The sequence below is a fragment of the Pezoporus flaviventris genome, unplaced genomic scaffold (genome assembly GCF_033815535.1).
Source record: "Pezoporus flaviventris isolate CSIRO_AGI_PZ_B2104156 unplaced genomic scaffold, CSIRO_AGI_Pfla_v1 ptg000002l, whole genome shotgun sequence".
Classification (NCBI taxonomy): Eukaryota; Metazoa; Chordata; class Aves; order Psittaciformes; family Psittacidae; genus Pezoporus; species Pezoporus flaviventris.
In genome coordinates this window covers 74885033-74902893 of record NW_026892550.1, presented here as the reverse complement: position 1 = coordinate 74902893, position 17861 = coordinate 74885033, and the positions used below count along the sequence as shown (strand labels likewise).

Sequence of the window (17861 nt, the reverse complement as noted above, 5' to 3'; positions counted from 1 at the left end):
CTTGTTATTTCCCTGATCATTATGATGAGGAGGAGGAGTAGTAGTAGGTTTGTATTATGCTTTGGTTATTGGACTGTTCTTTTCTCAACCCTTGTGGTTTAAATTCTTTCGATTCTCCTCCATGTCACTGGCTTTTGTTTGGCCACCGCTGCACTTTGAGCTGATGATTCCAGAGAATCGTTGAGCATGGATGTTTTCTACTACTACTGTCTTCCTAACTGTGCTGGGACTCCACCCCAGGTATCAGAATAGGAAGCAGGTGCTACGCAAGGGCAAATGCTGGATATTTGGGGTACCAAAAGAAAGGTCACAAATTCCCATTTTGGCAGTCAGTTGTGTCAGTTGTGGCTTTTTGATGCAGTAAAGAGTTACAGCTCGGGGGCTGATCATTACAACTCTGGCATCTGAGGGGACGATGTGCTTGCCTGCAAGGTACTTAAGTAAGGAGCCTTGCCCTGCAGCCCACCAGTCCCCAGGCACCGGGACTTGCCTGCAGAGAGGAAAGGGAATGATTTACTTTACCCTAAGAGTTTGTTACTGCCTTCAGTAATGTCAGGCTACCCTAACAGGGTGAGTTATTGTACTAGGTATGAAACATTTCCATTTCAGTTCCAGAGATCAGGCTGAGGAGGTTAAAAAGCCGTGAAAGCAGACCGTTTCCAAATAAAGCTCATGAAAATGTGAAATAACAAACAGATAACAAAGAGATTTTTTAATAGAAAACATTTAATAATACATTGTTAGGAGTAATGACACTCTCACAAGCAAATTCTGTGTATACAGGGTGGAGGTTTTTCCCTTTAGCAGAGTAAGGAGCTAATTTAGCATACAACCAAGTCCTTGTACAGAGGAATGAGTCTGTGAATAGTTCTTAATAAATTAATAGTAGGAATGGAAATAATTAAATTAAATAAATTATCATTATTTTCTCTCTTGTATCAAACCTACACAATAAATACATTTATAAATACCATGGAAATCACAATAAATAAATCTTACAGATTCCATAGGACAGATACTCCAAGTGAGAAACCCCAGCTCTCAGCACAAGGCTGGCTGTGGTTCAGGAACCTGCTGTTGACACAACATACTGGCGCGCTCCAGGGGAGCAGGAGGAAATATCAGTTTGCTGGTGTTTTAGCAAAACGGCGTAAACGGGCCGTGCTGCGAGTGCCGTGCACTTCCCCAGGTGCGTTCGGCTGAAGTGGTTGCCAAGGATCCTTCACTTCCTTTATCAAACCGCTTTTCCTATTCAAGCATCTTCAGTGTCAATGAGCAGGCGACACTGCCCATTCCAAAAGGCTTTCTTAAATAGATGCAGTGAAATCAATCAATAACCAAATCCGCAGGAAACAGAGCAACGCTGATGGAGGAGGTGGCAGATGCACCCTGTTCGAAAGATGCTTTTCCCAAATGCTTCTCTCAAGGGAGGAGAGGGGGCAGGTCCCAGATTTGTTTGTCCTGATGTTTCTCAGAGTGGCGAGTCAGAGTTGAGTTGAGCCCTAGGAAGAGGTGAGGGAAGAGAATCATTTAAAGGGAGGTTCAAGGATAGTTACCACCGCTTAGCATTACCAAACAGTTGAGTGGTCTGTTTGCCACTCTATGGGCTGTCCTGAGGCAAAAGCAATTACTGAAATCCTAGTGTGTGCATATCTGGTGCCCAGCTAAGAAACTGCTGCTGCAGGAGTTTCTGCATTTTCTTGCATCAGGAAACTCATTGTTTCAGAAATAGGATTTGTTAACATACGGGACTGTAAGAAAGGAAAGATGCGTGTTTTTTAAGCCTTATTTTTCAAAGGGAGGCAAACATTTCCGAGTTCCTTTCCTTCCAGACCAAACTGCAGGTACTCAAAGGTTTAGTATTGACGCATCCGCTTGAACAAGGACCTTGCGGCAGTCAGACTCTAGACCAATTCTGAGACTAATTCTGTAATTAATCAGCAAGTTTCCTTGGGTTTTTATATCTGATGAAGAGAAAATGGGAAGTACCACTAAGAACTGGCCTTTTGGGGAGGTTTAGCCCTCAGCTGCCCAAATGGAAAGGGAATGGGACTTACTTGGCCAAAATTGCCTTTATGATTATCTGCACCCAGGGAGCAGTGGGCTCCAAGCACACCTCTCTGCCATCCTTCAGAGTAGCTCTGCAAAACAAAGATTAAAGAGAAGTCAGGAAACCACTGCATGGGTCGGTTTTACTCACAGAGTGTAATACTGCATTTGTAGGTGAGTGTAAATTCCCCCCAGCTGCTCTAGGTTAGGCTTGGCCGATTTGGTTTATGTGTTCCACAGCAGAGGAAACTAAAAGCAGCCAGGAGCTGTGTGACTCTGTGTCTGCTCTCAAAGCAGCCACGCATTCCCCACATCTTCTTCAATATATATGGGTACTTGAATTGGTTTACGTAAGTGACTGAAACCTCCAGCGCTGAGGATGCCTCAGCAGGACAAGATTTCAACCTTTCAGTCCCTCCTCTGTGCTATTTAAGACCAAATTAATTTCATTTCTTTCCCTGTGTCTGCTTGTGGGAACTTACTTTTTCCCTCTGAGACTGACCCAAACTGTTTCCCAGGAGTATTTTTGCTTAATAAATAAAGGTAGCATTTAAAGGGCACTGTTGTCTCGTGTATCAAGAACTGCCCAGTCCTTGAAATTAATGTTTTACCCCCAGAAATATTTAATATGTCCAATGACAGATAAGTAATGATCAGTTTGGGAATACCTAAGGTCATAGAGACGATGAAGAACATGGTGTATTACTTAAAAACCGCCTCTCTCAAAAGAATAACCAAATCTGACCCCATCATGTCATGGTTATGAAGTGTGAAAGCCCCAGAAGCAGGAGGAAGGTGAAGAAGAAGAAGGTTCTTGCAGAGCTACTTACATGACTTCAACATTCTTGCAGTGGGGGCCGCTCTGTGTGAGCTTCACATCTTGAATGGACTTAGGAGGGATGAACTTGGAATGAGTGGCTATGCACTGGCAACGTAGCTCGGTTCCCATCCTGGCCAGGGTCCTACCTGTGAGCAGGAAAGGAAGGACATGGTTGGAGAGGTGCTCCTACCCATCGCTGGGTCAGACATAAAGCTCAACTTCTCTGGTTTATCCACATTCTCAGTTAAAATACAGTATTTGTCCAAGCTGCCTAAATCAGTCCTTATGGAATAAAGATGAGTTGCTTGTTTCAAAAGGGATGATGCCCAAGTACATTGAAAACTAAATGAACACATCCTTTTAAAGTAAACTACATGGCTTGTGTTTACTTGTACTGGCCACACTGTACGGTTATGGCACCATTTCAACATGTGGATTGACAAACTGGCAACTACACAGAAGACAGAGCCCCTGAGTTTTTCATTACTGGAGGCTTGTCCATGGTTGTGTGTTCATATCTGTTCTCTGTTCCCAGCTGTATATTACTTGCTTGAGGCAGTATGATCATTAAGTAACAAACATGAGGTCATAAGCTGTTCATTATGTGGGAAGGAAGTGAAACATTCAGACACTTAAGAAGGAGATCCTGTCTCTCTCTGCTAACGCTTGGAGTGAAAAATAGAAGCAAGGCAAATTCAAGCTGCATCCTTAAGGTTTTTCCCACAAGATGTCAGTAACTCATCTGCACAAGGGCTATGTGAAGCAAACCTTCGGACTGCAGAGGAGTTGCTGCAAATCTCCTGAAAGAAACTTCCCCAAACCAATGCAAAGCTACCTCAGTGCAAGGAGAAGCATCTCGGAGATGCCTACACAGCGCTATGGTCCTCGGGAGGGATTCACTCACCCTGACAGACAGCCACGGATATCAGGCAGAAAGCCAGGACAGCCACGAGTTTGCCGTTCATCGTTGGGCAAGGAGCCGCTGCTGGATGGGTTCTGTGGAGCTGTGAGCTCTTCTGTCCCGAAGGGTTGCTGATGCCTCTCAGGGCGATCCATGTGGCTTATATAGGGCTTTGCGCCCCTCGCCTCTGCTGGGCTAGCATGGGGATTGCGTGAGAGGAATTTCCCAGATGCAGTACAAATGAGTCACATGACTGTTGTGAAACGGCTTCCTAGATGACGAGGAATTATTCTGCCGAGAATGATAGAATGTGTTAATTTATCAAAATATGTAAATAATAGCCATGCATTCCTATGCCTGGTGTTGGCTCTTGGAAATGCCGTGCTTTTCCTAATGCATACCCTGATTGAGTAACACAGCTCTGTGATGGCCTCAGTTACATCCGTGTTATAACTTTTTATCACAAGGGAATAACTCTTCCCTGTAGAGGTGCCAGCTCTGTACTTGAGACAGTGAATTTCTCATCTCCATTTCTGCTGATAGCTTCCACTTACCTCATCTTAAGCCACTGGAGTGGAAGCGGGGCAGTGCTGAAATCACTGACAAGATTTTTCACTGGGCTCAGGATTTACCTTGGCGTTATTTTGATATCAATGACTTTAATTCCTTGCGCTTTTTTCGATGTTCAAGGCGCATTTTACAAAGACAATTTATCTGTGCTACTGCCAGCTCAGGACAGGACCTGAGGCTGCAGTCTTCAAAGCTTCCTGGGGAAAGCAGATGGTAAATTCTGAGCAGTTTTGAGAATCCTCCTGCATTTGTCATGTCACACGTATTAATGAATGATGAACAGAGGAAGCTTTGCATGCAGGCTAAATAGCATGACCTGCGGAACTGCTATTGCTTTTGGTCCTTTGTAAGTCTAGATATTTTTAATGAGTCTTTTCTGCCTTCTTTTTTAGTGACCATAACCATAGGTCTTAGCAAAAGGAAATAACAAAGCATTACAGCACTGCTGGAGATATTTCTGCTCAAGAGCCTTGTTGCATGAACACCAGCTCTTTACTTGCTGGGGCTGGTAGAGATACTTCCTTTTGAGGGTGACAATTTCAGGGGAACACTTGGAATTAAATCATAGAATCCCAGACCGGTTTGGATTGGAAGGGACCTTAAAGCTCATCCGGTTCCAACCCCCTTTTGCTGCTTATCTCCAACCTCAAAGCTTCATGTTTTGTGATCTGTGGATTTATGTAAGTGCTTCTCCCCAACTCTGGGGAGCTCATAAAGGCTCAATTATCATTAGCATGTACAGCATTATAAGTTATTTATAGTAATACTGTAAGAGCTTGCCCGTGATTTACTATGGTTTACTGTGTACCATTTGTCATAAACTTACTTGAAAAAGGACCTCTGTGATGAAAATCCATCTGTTTCCCAGCACTGTCTCAGCCGGCCCAAGGGAAGATACCACCAAGTTTGTCTTTCCTGCCTAGTGATTCCAATTCTGACTTCTGAGCTGTGCGCCTCAGAGAGCTTTACGTGTATTCTCTGAAGGCGTGCCAAGGAGAGGATTTTACCAGGTACTGAAGGTTGTGTTTTATTGTTCATGTCGTCATGCTAAATTCACAGGACGGTTTCACTGGAAGCAGGCTGTAAATGTTGGAGCTTTAACGAGTTTACCTGGAACAAGGTTCTGCTGATTCTTTTCCTGTGGGCTCTCTGTTTCTCTGTGTCTCTGCAGATGCATGCACACCCGCAGGGCAATTAAAGTTGTATTAGGGATCCCACTTTTCTCTGCTACTGTTTGCAGCTTTGTTATCTAATCTTGCAGTGTGACACAATGTCATTAATGTCCGAGGCAAAAAGAAAGAGAATTCCCCCTCAAATCCCCAGTGAAAACCAAGGATCGCTTGTCCTCCTGACCACTGGGCTCAGCAGTTTCCTGAGCGTGGCAGTAACGGATCTGCAGAAATCCCCAGGCCAGAGGGAAGCCCGGAGCCTGTTCTACCTCTGTGATTAACCCTGCCCCTAAGCGAAGAGATCTCTTCAGAACAGGATGTTTCTAATGACAAAACCCACCATGTTTGCTGAGAGCTGAGGCATTTTCTCTCCCTCCACTTCTTCTCTGATGGGATACAGCTCCATTGGGATTATGCGAAGGGGGTGTAATAGAGACGATAGAGGCATTAAAAGGTGAGACATGAGAGCGGGCCCAAAGCCCAGGTACTCCTAACCTGGATTCCTTGGGGTGCCCGAGTCCTCCCTCCATCCTGTCTACTCTTTGCCCGGGATCTCACCCCAGCCCCAGCCTATGGGAACCCCAACTCCATTATCTCATTTTGGCAGTGTGAGTTTTCCCACCAAACAGCAGAGATGACTTGTGCAAATGGAATTGCTGCTCCTTTTGCAGGGTAAGTCACTGAGTGAGCTGATACCGCCGCAAGCAGATACCTTCCATGACTAAACCCGTTAAAAGCATGTCGGTAACCAACAAAACAACAGTTAGGCAATAGTTCAATAACTGAAAGACAGCTGAAAAGGGAAGTAAATACTTCCCTTGGCTGTCGTTTGAAGGCAGGGTATAGGATGTGTTCTCATGATGCAGGAGGGAAACTAGTGGGTTTTCTTTTTCCTGATTCGTAGCCCTGTCTAATGAACACAAAAGTCAATCTTTTGTGATCTTGTAAAGGATCATTTAGAGCCTTTGTATGTAGCGAAGGACACCCAAACACAGCGGGATCGGTGGGGGGGATTCATGTGTGCTCTTGTGACCACGATAATCAGAGAGATGAGGGAAGAGCTGGGCTTCAGCCCCTTCCTTGTTCCAGCCACCCGGTTCCAGAGGACTGCTCCAGCCCGTGGGCTGCTTCAGTTTCTCTCAGTAAGAAAAGTCAGAAAGCCCCTGCCTCGGTTTAGACAAATGGAAGCCTCTCACCTGAGCAGCTGTGCGCACAAGACCCCGGCAGCCTGGGACACAAAGCTTTTGCTCAGGCGAGGGTTCAGCCTGTGCAAGGCGACCTCTGCCAACCCCTGTCTCCTGGGCGTCCTCTCTGCAGCCACTCTTGCTCCCCAGGGAAAATAAAACCCTCTCTGCCTGCTGAAACCACCTCCTGTTCCCCGCAGAGGGCTTGGCATTCGCCTGCCGTTCCTCTCCATCTGCCAAGAGCCAAAGGGTAAATATCGGGCTGGGAAATAATCCCTTGCACTGCTCAGGAACTGGGCACAGTGCTGTGCAAACACTTGCGAGGCACGGCAAGGGGAGCAGAAGGGCTCCTAAACATCTGCCTTTGGCTTGCTCTATGAGGAAGTGAGAGCGTAGAAAGGAGAAAAAGCCTAGGTCAGCCTGTGATTTTCCGTCCAATGGAGTGTGTAAATACAGATGGTGACGTGCCCTCAGTCAGATCCTGGCAAGTTCTGAGCCCCTCTGCACTCACAGAGCAGCAGTACAGCTTTGTAGGTGATTTGGCTTTTAACTGACGTGTTTATAAATACAAGAATATATATTTATGTGGCTTCATATTTATTTGTGATATGTATTTCATTTCATATTCACGTGTTCTCTGCATGAAAACTGTCTATTCTCTATTGTAGCTTCCAGTTTAAAAGCTGTTGTGGGTTAAATGAAATGTTGCATTCGATCCAATTCAGTATCAGAAGGCACTGATGATATTAATGTAACGTATAGAGCAATAGCAGAAAATGATACGTTAATATTCACTATAATATTGACATAAAATATTACCAAATATTACCAAATCTTAAAAATAAACTGGATCGACTTGGTTTTAGCAGAGAAGACACTAAGTCCAACCCGTGAGTTGTTATGGATGGGCAGCTGGAGTTCTTGCTCATTGCTTTAGCTGCGTTTCCCTGTCCTGAGCTTGGCAGGAAGCATTTTCTGGCTGCGGCAGTAAGATATGGAAGTGACGGGATGAAACTAATGGGAAGTTTTGAGAAGTTTATACCAGGAACTTCTGAGTCAATGAGAAGTGGTCAGCAGACATCATGCACATCATGCATTCATGTCCGCCTCTTAAAGGGTCACTTGCTGTAACCCTTACTGCTTACTTAAACTCTGTGAGTCCATCATGGTCTTTTTCCCTTCAGTCCACCATCGCCATGACCAGTCACCTCTGAGCTGATAATTGCTGCTAGAATCCCCATTTAAACTTCTTATCCTCAGGAACTAGATTATATTGCCAGGCATAAACCACAGGTAGCAAACCACGATGGGAAAACATCTTTAACAACCTTTTTGACTATTGAAAGAAATTAATAATGAGTGCAATGGGAATTAATGCATTAAACTGATGTTTAATGGCAAATGCTTCATTCCTGGCAGTGTCCAAGGCCAGGCTGGACAGAGCCTTGGGCAACATGGTCTAGTATGAGGTGTCACTGCCCATGGCAGGGGGTTGGAACTGGATGACCTTAAGGTTTTTCCCAACCCTAACCATTCTATTACTCTCTGATTTACCATAACAAATATATACGCTGCAAAATCCTTTTGCAAAGCAGAAAAATGTGTCCTGTTAGAGTATCAGGTAGAACTAATATGAAAGAAATAATATTGCCAACCATTTCCCATTTTGTTAAAATAATGTCTTCTCTTCAGACCTATGACTTCTGAACTTCTTTTTATATATATATATACGTGTGTACCTCTACCTCCATCTTCCTAAGTGAAAATACAGCACAACAGATACCACTTCAGAAACAACACAAGGAATTTAGTGTCTCCAATTTTAGATGCTCCCTTCTTAGAACAATTGATGAGACATAGTGAAGCACCTCGCAGGTGGTAATTTAGGTGTCAGGCCACGCTTGCTTGCAGCTGTGCTGCAGGTACCTCCAGTCAAAGACTGCTTGGCTAAAGTAACTGATAAAGACACTCCATTTCCTTCACTCAGTCACATTTTAATCAGCATTCCCCATGCCAGTAAGTGGCACATCTCATAGATCATTTTACAAATATGTTGCCATAAAAAGTTCTTTTCTGGGTATAGAAAATGAAACTTTGGTCTCTGTAGAACTCATTGCTGCAGCTGCCAGGAGCAGCTGGTGCAGGATCTGTGCCACTTCCTCAATGCTGGTTCTTTCATGGAGAAGTGGATGTGAATTCACTTCTCTTCTGGCCACCTAGAGGCATCACACTTTTGAAAGAAAGAGATCCAGTTTGCTTCATCGCCTCCTGTATGGAGCATCTGTTCATCTTTGTGGCATTACCTTCAACCTGTCCCAAATCTAACGTGTCTTCTTGAAGATAAGGAGCCAGGGGCTGCACAGTGGGTGAATCTTGAAGTTACTCAGTGGCATAACAGAACCTGGTAGCTCTTATTCAAGCCCTAGTAACTCCTACCAGCATGTTTGCATAGGTCGGGTTTCTGGGTAGTTTTTGGTTGGATTTGAAGCTTTTTCACTGCTGAGCCCTGACGTGATGTTCCTATTGTGCAAGTAGGCATAATCCCAAACGCTCTCTCCCATGCGCTCATGGTCAGCCTAGAATGCCTTGTTTTCAAATGGGCTTTGTAATTTGTTCCTATGTCAATCACTTTGGCTACTTTGTGAAGTGAATTTCACCTGGACTTTCTTGCCTAACCAATGTGTCTCCTACAGTTCTTCAGCAGTTCTGCATAGTTGAGCCTAGTTTTGCCTGCTATCATCAGAATACTTCAGCTCATAGTGAATGACCTTCCTAAGCCAAACAGGACCCCACCAAGGTGGTGTGGGAATCCATGTGTGATGTCTCTTTATCAGAAAAAGCTGCCTTTTTCATTCTGCCCTTCATTTCTGTGGATTCACCTCTTAGCTATCCAAGTGTTCCTCCTCAGCCTCCTTATTTCTAATGTTTGGTGAGGCTTGTGAAGGGATTTCAGCATGACAAATTGACTGCGGGGGACCTGCGGCACCCGTAGGCTTGTTGTCACCTTCAAAGAAGTACGTGGAAGCGTACTTCAAACAAGTACATGGAAGCCTTCCTTCCAAGCTATGCAGACTCTTCCTTACTATGTGTTTGTTTAAGTGTTTACTAACTGTATCCTTTCTATTTCTACTTTAGGTAAGGCCGTTGAAGGGTAACTAATTTGAATAAATTAATAAATTGTCCTTACAGCACTAAAACACGTTCATTGAGCTTGAACTCCTTGATCCATTGCAGATAGCATTTTAGAGATAGATAACAGCAAAGGAAGTAAGTAGAATCAGGGGAAAAAAAAACACCAAGCAACTAATCAAGTGTAGTACAGTAGCAGAAGGGGGGGTCTGTTCCTTGACATTCTCATCATCAATGGCTTCTTCTCGTTTCATATCCTTGAAAATCTCCGAGGTGTATTTTTCCTTGACTTTTCTTTGAGGGGTGATTCAGTATTGCCTCTGGCCCTGTAAGCAGATGAAGTACAAAGGGAATTCAGAAATCTAATAATGAAATAATTTTCATTAATATAAGCTACAAGGAGAGCTCACAAGTTGTTAATGACCTATTTTTACTGTATCGACCCAATACGTACGTGCAAAGACAGCAAAATCCTGTGTTTACGCAAGTGCTGCTCCAACAGAAAGGAACTCCATAGGCCTGCGTCCAAAGCGCGCTCAGTAGGAATGTGATTGTCCCCATTTACAGCAGTAAAGGCTGATAAGCGTAGAAATGCCAGCTCTACAGAAAGAGGAGATGAGTCTTCTAGAACTTGGTTTTTGTAAGGGTCAAACGTGCACCCAGATTGTGCCACCTCTCACAAGGTTTTTAGGTGCATCATTTAACTCTGGCCTTTTAGGTGGCTTAACACACAGGGCAGGTGTTAAAGTGAGGAACCGGTTTTAATCCTCAGGCATTTAGGAATACAGATTTAGAGAGAACCGTTGACAAGAATTCCTAGTGCCTGAAGAGGGAGAACAGTTTCATGACAAGAAATTCAAATATGCCTTCTAAAACTGCATTTCAGCTGAAGCAGATCCAGTAAAGAAAACATCTCACCTGGCCAAGATAGCCCTCACAGTGAGCCGGACCCAGGAAGCAGAGGGTTCCAGGCACACTGGCCTGCCGGATCTCAGCGTAGCTCTGCCAAGGCAGAACAGAGAAGTTCAGGCTAGGGGGGTCCTCGTGGGTCTGAAATCGATCTAGTGATCAAGGAGACTGGTGGCATGTCTGAGAGAACTAGGGAGAATTATTTTCCCACAGTGTTTTCATATGCGGGCATTTGGGTTTTTCATGAATGATGTTACTAAAGGCACTTGTGATGCAATCTTTTTAATGAGCCTGATGATCTTTTTATTAGGTTTCCTGTTCTCTGTCTTGTCATAGTTAGCAGATATTTCAGGAACTTAATTATCTTGGAAAGCTATTTCCTTTGTTTTTAACTCAAACCTGGCTGAAATTCCCAGTTAGTGGTGAGGTGGAACTGGATGACGTGCAATGCTGCACAGAGGGTGTGATTGTACCGGGATTATTTGTGTATGAAACCATAGTGAAAGCACAAGAACCTGAAAGCTCCCCTCTGCTTACAGGAATGCATTGATTCAATTCATGTGAAGAGCTCCTGATGTACTTGTAAATTTAGCTGACCATGTCTTTTACTTTGTACTCAGTTGGATTTTCCAGTTCCCACTTCTCACACAGGAAAATGCTCGGTATACAATTCTGACATAGGGAATAGCTTGTGGCATTTCAAACTTTGCCACATGCAGACCAAATTAGTGGAAACTGCTTGAATTCATGTCAATAGGATCAAGATCGTATCTTCAATTGATTCTTCATTGTCCAAATTGGTAATCATGCCCTGAATGTGCTATGGGATCTAATTCCTTCCTCTGAAGATGGGTGTAATTAAGATATAAACACAGAAAGAATTCCACAGTACTGTCTGGAAGTGACTTATTTGCAGGGAATTATCTCATTCCCTTGGTAGGTCTAATACCTTATACTTGGTGTCCCGTGATGCCTTTGCAAGGGGTACATTATTCCACCCAAAGTAAATAAGTACCCAGGTTGGGAAGCACCAAGTGGCTTCCTCCAGTTGAGAGCAAGACTCTGTTTTGCAAGAGTGCTCACATGATTTCCACGTTTTGGCAGCGAGGTCCTCTTTGGTTTAATCTCACATTCCGGATAGCCTTGAGGGGGATGAACTTGGAATGAGTGCTGTCACACAGGCACTGGAAGCTTTTCCCCTCTGTCATTGCCAGGGCCTTACCTGTAGAAAAAAAGCAAGTTATGGGAGGAAAATGAACATCATCTCTTGCTCCTGTGAAGTAAAGAGTATTTGTTCCCTTCTGTCAGCGTTATTCTTGTTACTCAGCTCCTATGATGTGCTGAGAACTTCGAGATAAAATTAAGTTACATTTTCGCTGTTGGCGTGCAAAAGCATGTGAAATTAAACTTATTCCTAAGTGAGAATACTCAGATGTTTTCACAGTGCATTTGTGGCTGGCCAAATTTTACACCTAAACTGCATCCCTTGACTAAAATAGCCTAACATCACATGTCCACGTATTGTTGACAAGTTTCTGCCATGATCGTCTGCTCATAGTCTTTATTCTTTTCTGCAAATTCCATGGCCCTTCCTTTGAGGAAGTGCTTTCATCAACCGGCTTACCAGGAGTAGAAGTACAATGAGGAGAAAGTTGTCATTTGGAAAAGAGGAGTTGTATGAACACGTTGAGAAAAAAGGTCCTCTTTGAATTCAAACGTTCCTTAAAATCTAGGCTGAGACATCTATTACAGCATAGGACTAAAGTAATTTTCTGATGGAAACATATTTTACCCTTGGAAGCAGCCACGGCATCCTAACAGATGCAAATACGAATGATACTTGTAACTTCTGAATGACAGGATATTGAAGATGCCCATCTCTGGCAAAAAGTCACCATTAACACAGCACAAGCCCTCTTGGGTATATGTATCCGTTGGCTATGTGAGTGCTAAGTAATCATTTTCTTACCTCCTGACCCCACCATGAAGACCAAGTAGCGAACCAAAGCAGCAGCAGCAGATCTGCCATCCGTTGCTGTACGGAAGTCTGGTTGACCAGCGTCCGGCTCTGCTTGCTTTCACAGTAGGTTTTATCTGGGAAGTGTCTGACAACAGGAGTTGCAATAGCACCTGGTTAAAATAAGCACTTGGGAACTTACTGTTTTCTAATCATATGCGTTCAGAGTAATCACAGGTGTTTGTGACAGAAGATAAACACATGTCCTAAGTGAAATCATTTGTATTGTTCACTCATTGGGATACTGGATAGTCTGATTTTTGTGAGGTGGAAAAAGGTGATCTCAAGGAAAGAAACTGGCCCAGATTGTGAGCCGCTAAAGTATGTTGCCCATATGAATTTCAGTACTAAAATTAAGAAAGCAATTGGGTTTTGAAAAGAAGGAGCCTGCCAAAGGAGAGCCTTGGTATTGTATGGAGAGGAGATGGTGGCCATAAACAGTGTCTGGCTTTTGCTCGGCAGGGAGTGGGACAATGTTTTGGGTACGTTGGCACACAGAATTAACTAGATCTGCTTTCATTGTTCAGTGTAAAAATAGTTTTCCAGAAGAACTGGGAATTTCATGGAGTCTGACTTCAGCTTCGAAGGGAGAGTATCAGCAAAGCAGAAACAGCATGGAAGATCAGGTAGTCATCGTCCAAAGAGCTGCAGTGCTTCTCTCAGCAGTCTCTGAGAGCACCAAAGCAGGGCTTGGGAGCATGAGGGTTCTTGTGTTCCTAAGAAAGGCATGCTGTGAGGGCACACAGGACCAAAACGCGATACTTCATCGTTTCTAGCCAGCCTCTGAATCATGTCTCACCTATGGGAGAAGAGCCCTCCTGTAGCCATGATTCAGCTCCCACCTCTTCACTGAGATTTTGATGGTTATAAAGGCAATACGCTTACCGTGCCTGTACAGCAGTAAAGTAGGTGCCAGTCCCTTAGGATGCACATATACTTTTATTGACACACATCTTCCCACCTCTCCCCATTCCTGGCTGATATTTCTGACATGCTTGCCTCCAAACTAAGTTTCTGAAAGACGCCAGCTTGTAAAAATCACTTGGAAAATAGGAAGGCTTAGACAGGTAAGGCAAGTCTGGACAAACCCTCTCCCCCTGAGAACCTTTCTCTCCTTTCCATGCTGAGGATGAGGTCTCTCAGGCTGTAGAGCAGTTCTGTGGGACAGTGGCAGCGATAGGGACAGGGGTCAAAGTGGGGTTTGAAGAGTTATCAGTTACCATCCTGCACAAGGTCTTGCTCAAACAAAAACCAGAGCCTCCCTTTTTACCTTGCACTGTTAGCAAACATGAGCTGTTTGTGCAGAACATGGAGTGGATCCTTAGTGGAAAAGGCTGAAGCAAAACAACTATCAAAACATTTGCTCAACTTTCCCATTTTCTCAAGTGTTCACTGCTTCTGCTCCAGTCTGTCCCTTGGAAGTCTCTGTGTCACAGGCAAATGTGTGTCCATACAATCAGGCTTCCTCCTGATGCAGTCCTCCCTCCTCACTGCAATTCAGGAGGATGCTCAGTGACCTCCATCATGTTATCAGATTTCCCTGCTTATTCAGGTGAAGGAAAAACCTTGTTCAGTGCCAGGTTCTCAGCTGATGAGCTGTCGGAGCACCTCCACCTCTATGGCCTTGGAGTTTCTGTGACCAACCATTAGTCATTCATTACTTTCTATCTGTGAATTTGACCACCCGGAGCCCTGAAAACACCAAGTCTGACAAGAAAAGAGGAAGAAAGTAGATAATTTTTATAATTCCTCCTACTGGAAACCATCTGAATACACCAGAGGCCGTAATTTACTGTTGCAATAAACCACCCCTTGCCCTTTGGTGAACCCATCCCATGGTGGATGAAAGAAAATACATCCTTTTTTTCCGTTCTGTATTTTAATACAGAAACTAGTAACACACAATACTGAAGTGAAAACATCTCCACAAACATTTATTGGGCGCATATCAAATATGTTCTGCATGCATAAATAATGACATCCTTATGCAAAAGTAAAAATAAATATATAAATAAATAAATAATGTGCCTCCTTCTAACCAAAAGATGGCATTAAAATGTATCTTTAGACCTTCACAACAGTAATTCACAATAAACAGTATCTTGACTATGGTGACACAAGCCCCAGTGTCTCAGAATTTTGATGTCCTAACTCTGCAGGCTCCCCTTTTCGGTCACTAGTCTGCTCTGAGCAAAAAGGCTGAGTAGCAGTGACCTAAACTTGACGCTCCCCTATCGATGCTTTCCTGGAGAGAAGGAGTTAGGTGCTGTTCTTTTCCTAAACAGCAAGGGAAGGTGTCATTTAGCGAAAGCTCTGCGCTGATCCAGCTGTATTTACCAAAACTTATTCCAGGATCTCTCCATATCCTTTCACAAGCCATTTCTTCTGCCTGCTTTTTCCGGTGTCATTGATTCCTCTCCTACATAATGTGACCTCTGTAATATACTTAAAGTACTGTTGTGAACTAACTGCGAAACCTGACCTAGTTCAAGAGGTCCCTGCTTATTGCAGAGGGGTTGGAACTAGACGACCTTTGAAGGTCCCTTCCAACCCAAACCATTCTGTGATTTTGTGATTCTAAATCCAGGGAATCCAAACGCTCTTGGTGCTGTCAGAAGTGTGAATACAGGCAGCAGGAGGAGGTGAGCTGCCAGAAGCTGGATGGGCATCTCCATCTCTTGTTTGCCTTGCTGCAGGAGTGAGTTAGGACGTTTTGTCTTCTTTGTCTTAGGACACTGTCTCAGGTTTGGCGTTTGCCCTAGAAGAAAGAAAATGGAAAAGGAGACAATTAGAACTTGCCTGTGGAACAGGTATCACCCCCTGGAGTAAGATGAGATCCACCACTAAGGGTTTGTGCTTCTGTGTCCAAGCCCCTTAAAAGCTGTAACTGAACCTAACGGCTGCTGGTACGTTGTGACCTTTCCACAAGTCCTCAGTGACTGGGGGCTTCCACGGCTTCTCTCGGGACCTTGTGGGCCCACCTTCCCCCACTCATCTAAACGCTGTTCCTTGCTTTCTACCATAGCAAGCAAGAGAAAACCCCTCAGTTAATGCCTGGTTTTCCTGAGCACTCAAGCTGCAGATTTTCAACGCGCTTGCGCCTTACAAGAGGTGTAGCTACCATTCACATGGGGGTGGTATAAGGGATCCAACCTCCTGATGATGATTAAAGAGCGAAACAATCCGAGTTTATCCCATTAGCGAACAGAAACATCAGTAGCTGCCTGAGGAGACTGAGTCTGTGAGAACTTTACACTGCACGTTCGCTGGCTCAACTAAAACTCAGCTTTTGGATAAGCCACGCTCACTGAGAACAGGCAACTCACTTGTCTAGGATTGCCTTGACGATGAGCTTCACCCAGGGAGCGGTGGGCTCCAGGCAGACTTCCCGGCCATCCGTCAGGGTAGCTCTGCAACAGAGAAAGGAGGAAGGGAAAAGGTCAGGTCTGTTTAGGGAAGTCCAAGGCAATTTCCCTTTTCCCTCCCGACATCATTCTAGGTGTACACTGACGTTTTCTTTACTTCAAGCTGCATCAGCTGAGGCTGTAGCCTAACATAAAGGTTTTGGGTTTTTTTTTTAAAGGTTTCATATCTTCTCGTACCTCTTTGAATGCATTAAACCATTTCAGGACTCTCATGCTTTCCAAAACCGATTCTTTCCCCCTGTCCCCTTTCTCCGGCTTGTGATGGTACTAAACTACAAGGGTGAAATCTTTCCATCCTCATTCACAAACTGCACTGCCCAGTCCACAGGAATTTTGCTACAACACAATTTCTGGAATTGTGACTGGATAATATGATCTGTGTGCTAAGGGAGTTTTTTCACTGACGAGTAGAACTGTGATCACTTGATTTGAGCTGGCCATCACATTCATGTTTTGATCAGTCAGCACGGCTCATGCATGAAATTAATTTCTCATCTGCTGGTGGAATTCAGAGTTTTAGAAGGTTCTTTGCTGTCTGATATGAGCTTGGGTTGCAATGTTTGCATGGGGTGCTTGAAAAGTGGAGCAGTCAAGACAAGACAGGCTTTCTACCACATAGCGTGCTGTCTGTCACAGCAACAGCGTTGCTGGTCTGCATTCTGAGCAGCTGCCGCAGGCTCACTCCATCTGTCAGTGAACTCTTACATCACCCTGAGTGCAAAATCGGTTTCCTTCTTGTTAAGTAACTGGGAGGATATTGCAAAAGCACTTACATGACTTCGACGTTCTTGCAGTGAGGTCCGCTGGGGATGAGGTTCACGTTGTGAATGAACTTGGGATGGATGAACTTGGAATGAGTGCCTATGCACTGGCACCAGAGCTCCATTGCTGAGCGTGGCAGGGCCTTACCTGCAAAACAAGAAGGAAAAATAAGGTGCACTCTTTTCCTCTTTCCACAGCAGAGAAACCTGGAATCACAGAATGGTTTGGGTTGGAAGGGACCTTAAGATCACCCAGTTCCAACCCCCGCCATGGGCAGGGACGCCTCACATTAGACCATGTCACCCAAGGCTCTGTCCAACCTGGCCTTGAACACTGCCAGGGAACGTTCACCACTTCTTTGGGCAGCCTCTGTCAGGGCGTGTTCTTTTGCTTGCAGTATTCGAGGAGTTTCTTGCTGCACAGCACAGTACCTCTGCCATCAGCATTTGCGCTTGCAATGAGGAGAGCTTTAGAAAGGATTTCTGTACCTTCTGTTCCCACGGCTGACATGAAGAGAAGGATCAGGACCACAGCCACAGCCTTGCCTGTCATGATGCAAGAGTGTTTCTCCCTCGTGTTCCACAGGCCTGGTGCTGTGACGAGGTGAGCCCCAAAGGTGGCCAGTGCTGGTGTCTTGGGACCTGCTGGGTTTTATACTGCCTCGGCCTCCCTGGCACACATGGGTCGTGCCAATGGAAACTCCAAACCTGTAACATGCTGCTGTGCCATGAGTCACGGGTGAGTGGGCAAGCCCCTTGCCCCAGATGACCATGAAACTGCTTTTCGTTAACGGAAAACACTTCCTTAATCAATGAAATAAATAAAAAAACACAGACTCTGTACACAGTTGCCCTGGACTTAGCTCTCTGGAATCTATAGGGGGGTCTGTAATACCCTTATTTCTTGTCATTATTTTCTTCTGTATC

General features: G+C 44.6%; 2 protein-coding genes across 2 annotated transcripts; both read right to left on the bottom strand.

Annotated features, from left to right (window-relative positions):
• Positions 1-999: 999 nt before the first annotated feature.
• Positions 1000-4024, bottom strand: LOC133274934 (interleukin-8-like). Its single transcript, XM_061464552.1, has 5 exons — positions 3774-4024; positions 3259-3320; positions 2880-3055; positions 2058-2141; positions 1000-1502 (listed from the first exon to the last, which is right to left on the bottom strand). Exons 1-5 carry the CDS (start codon positions 3832-3834, stop codon positions 1472-1474), a joined length of 414 nt encoding a protein of 137 aa, XP_061320536.1. The 5' UTR covers positions 3835-4024; the 3' UTR covers positions 1000-1471.
• Positions 4025-15170: 11146 nt separating this feature from the next.
• On the bottom strand, positions 15171-17267 carry LOC133275796 (interleukin-8-like). Its single transcript, XM_061465974.1, has 3 exons — positions 16947-17267; positions 16075-16158; positions 15171-15506 (listed from the first exon to the last, which is right to left on the bottom strand). The coding sequence occupies exons 1-3, from the start codon at positions 17057-17059 to the stop codon at positions 15476-15478; spliced, it is 228 nt and encodes a 75-aa protein (XP_061321958.1). The 5' UTR covers positions 17060-17267; the 3' UTR covers positions 15171-15475.
• Positions 17268-17861: the final 594 nt, after the last annotated feature.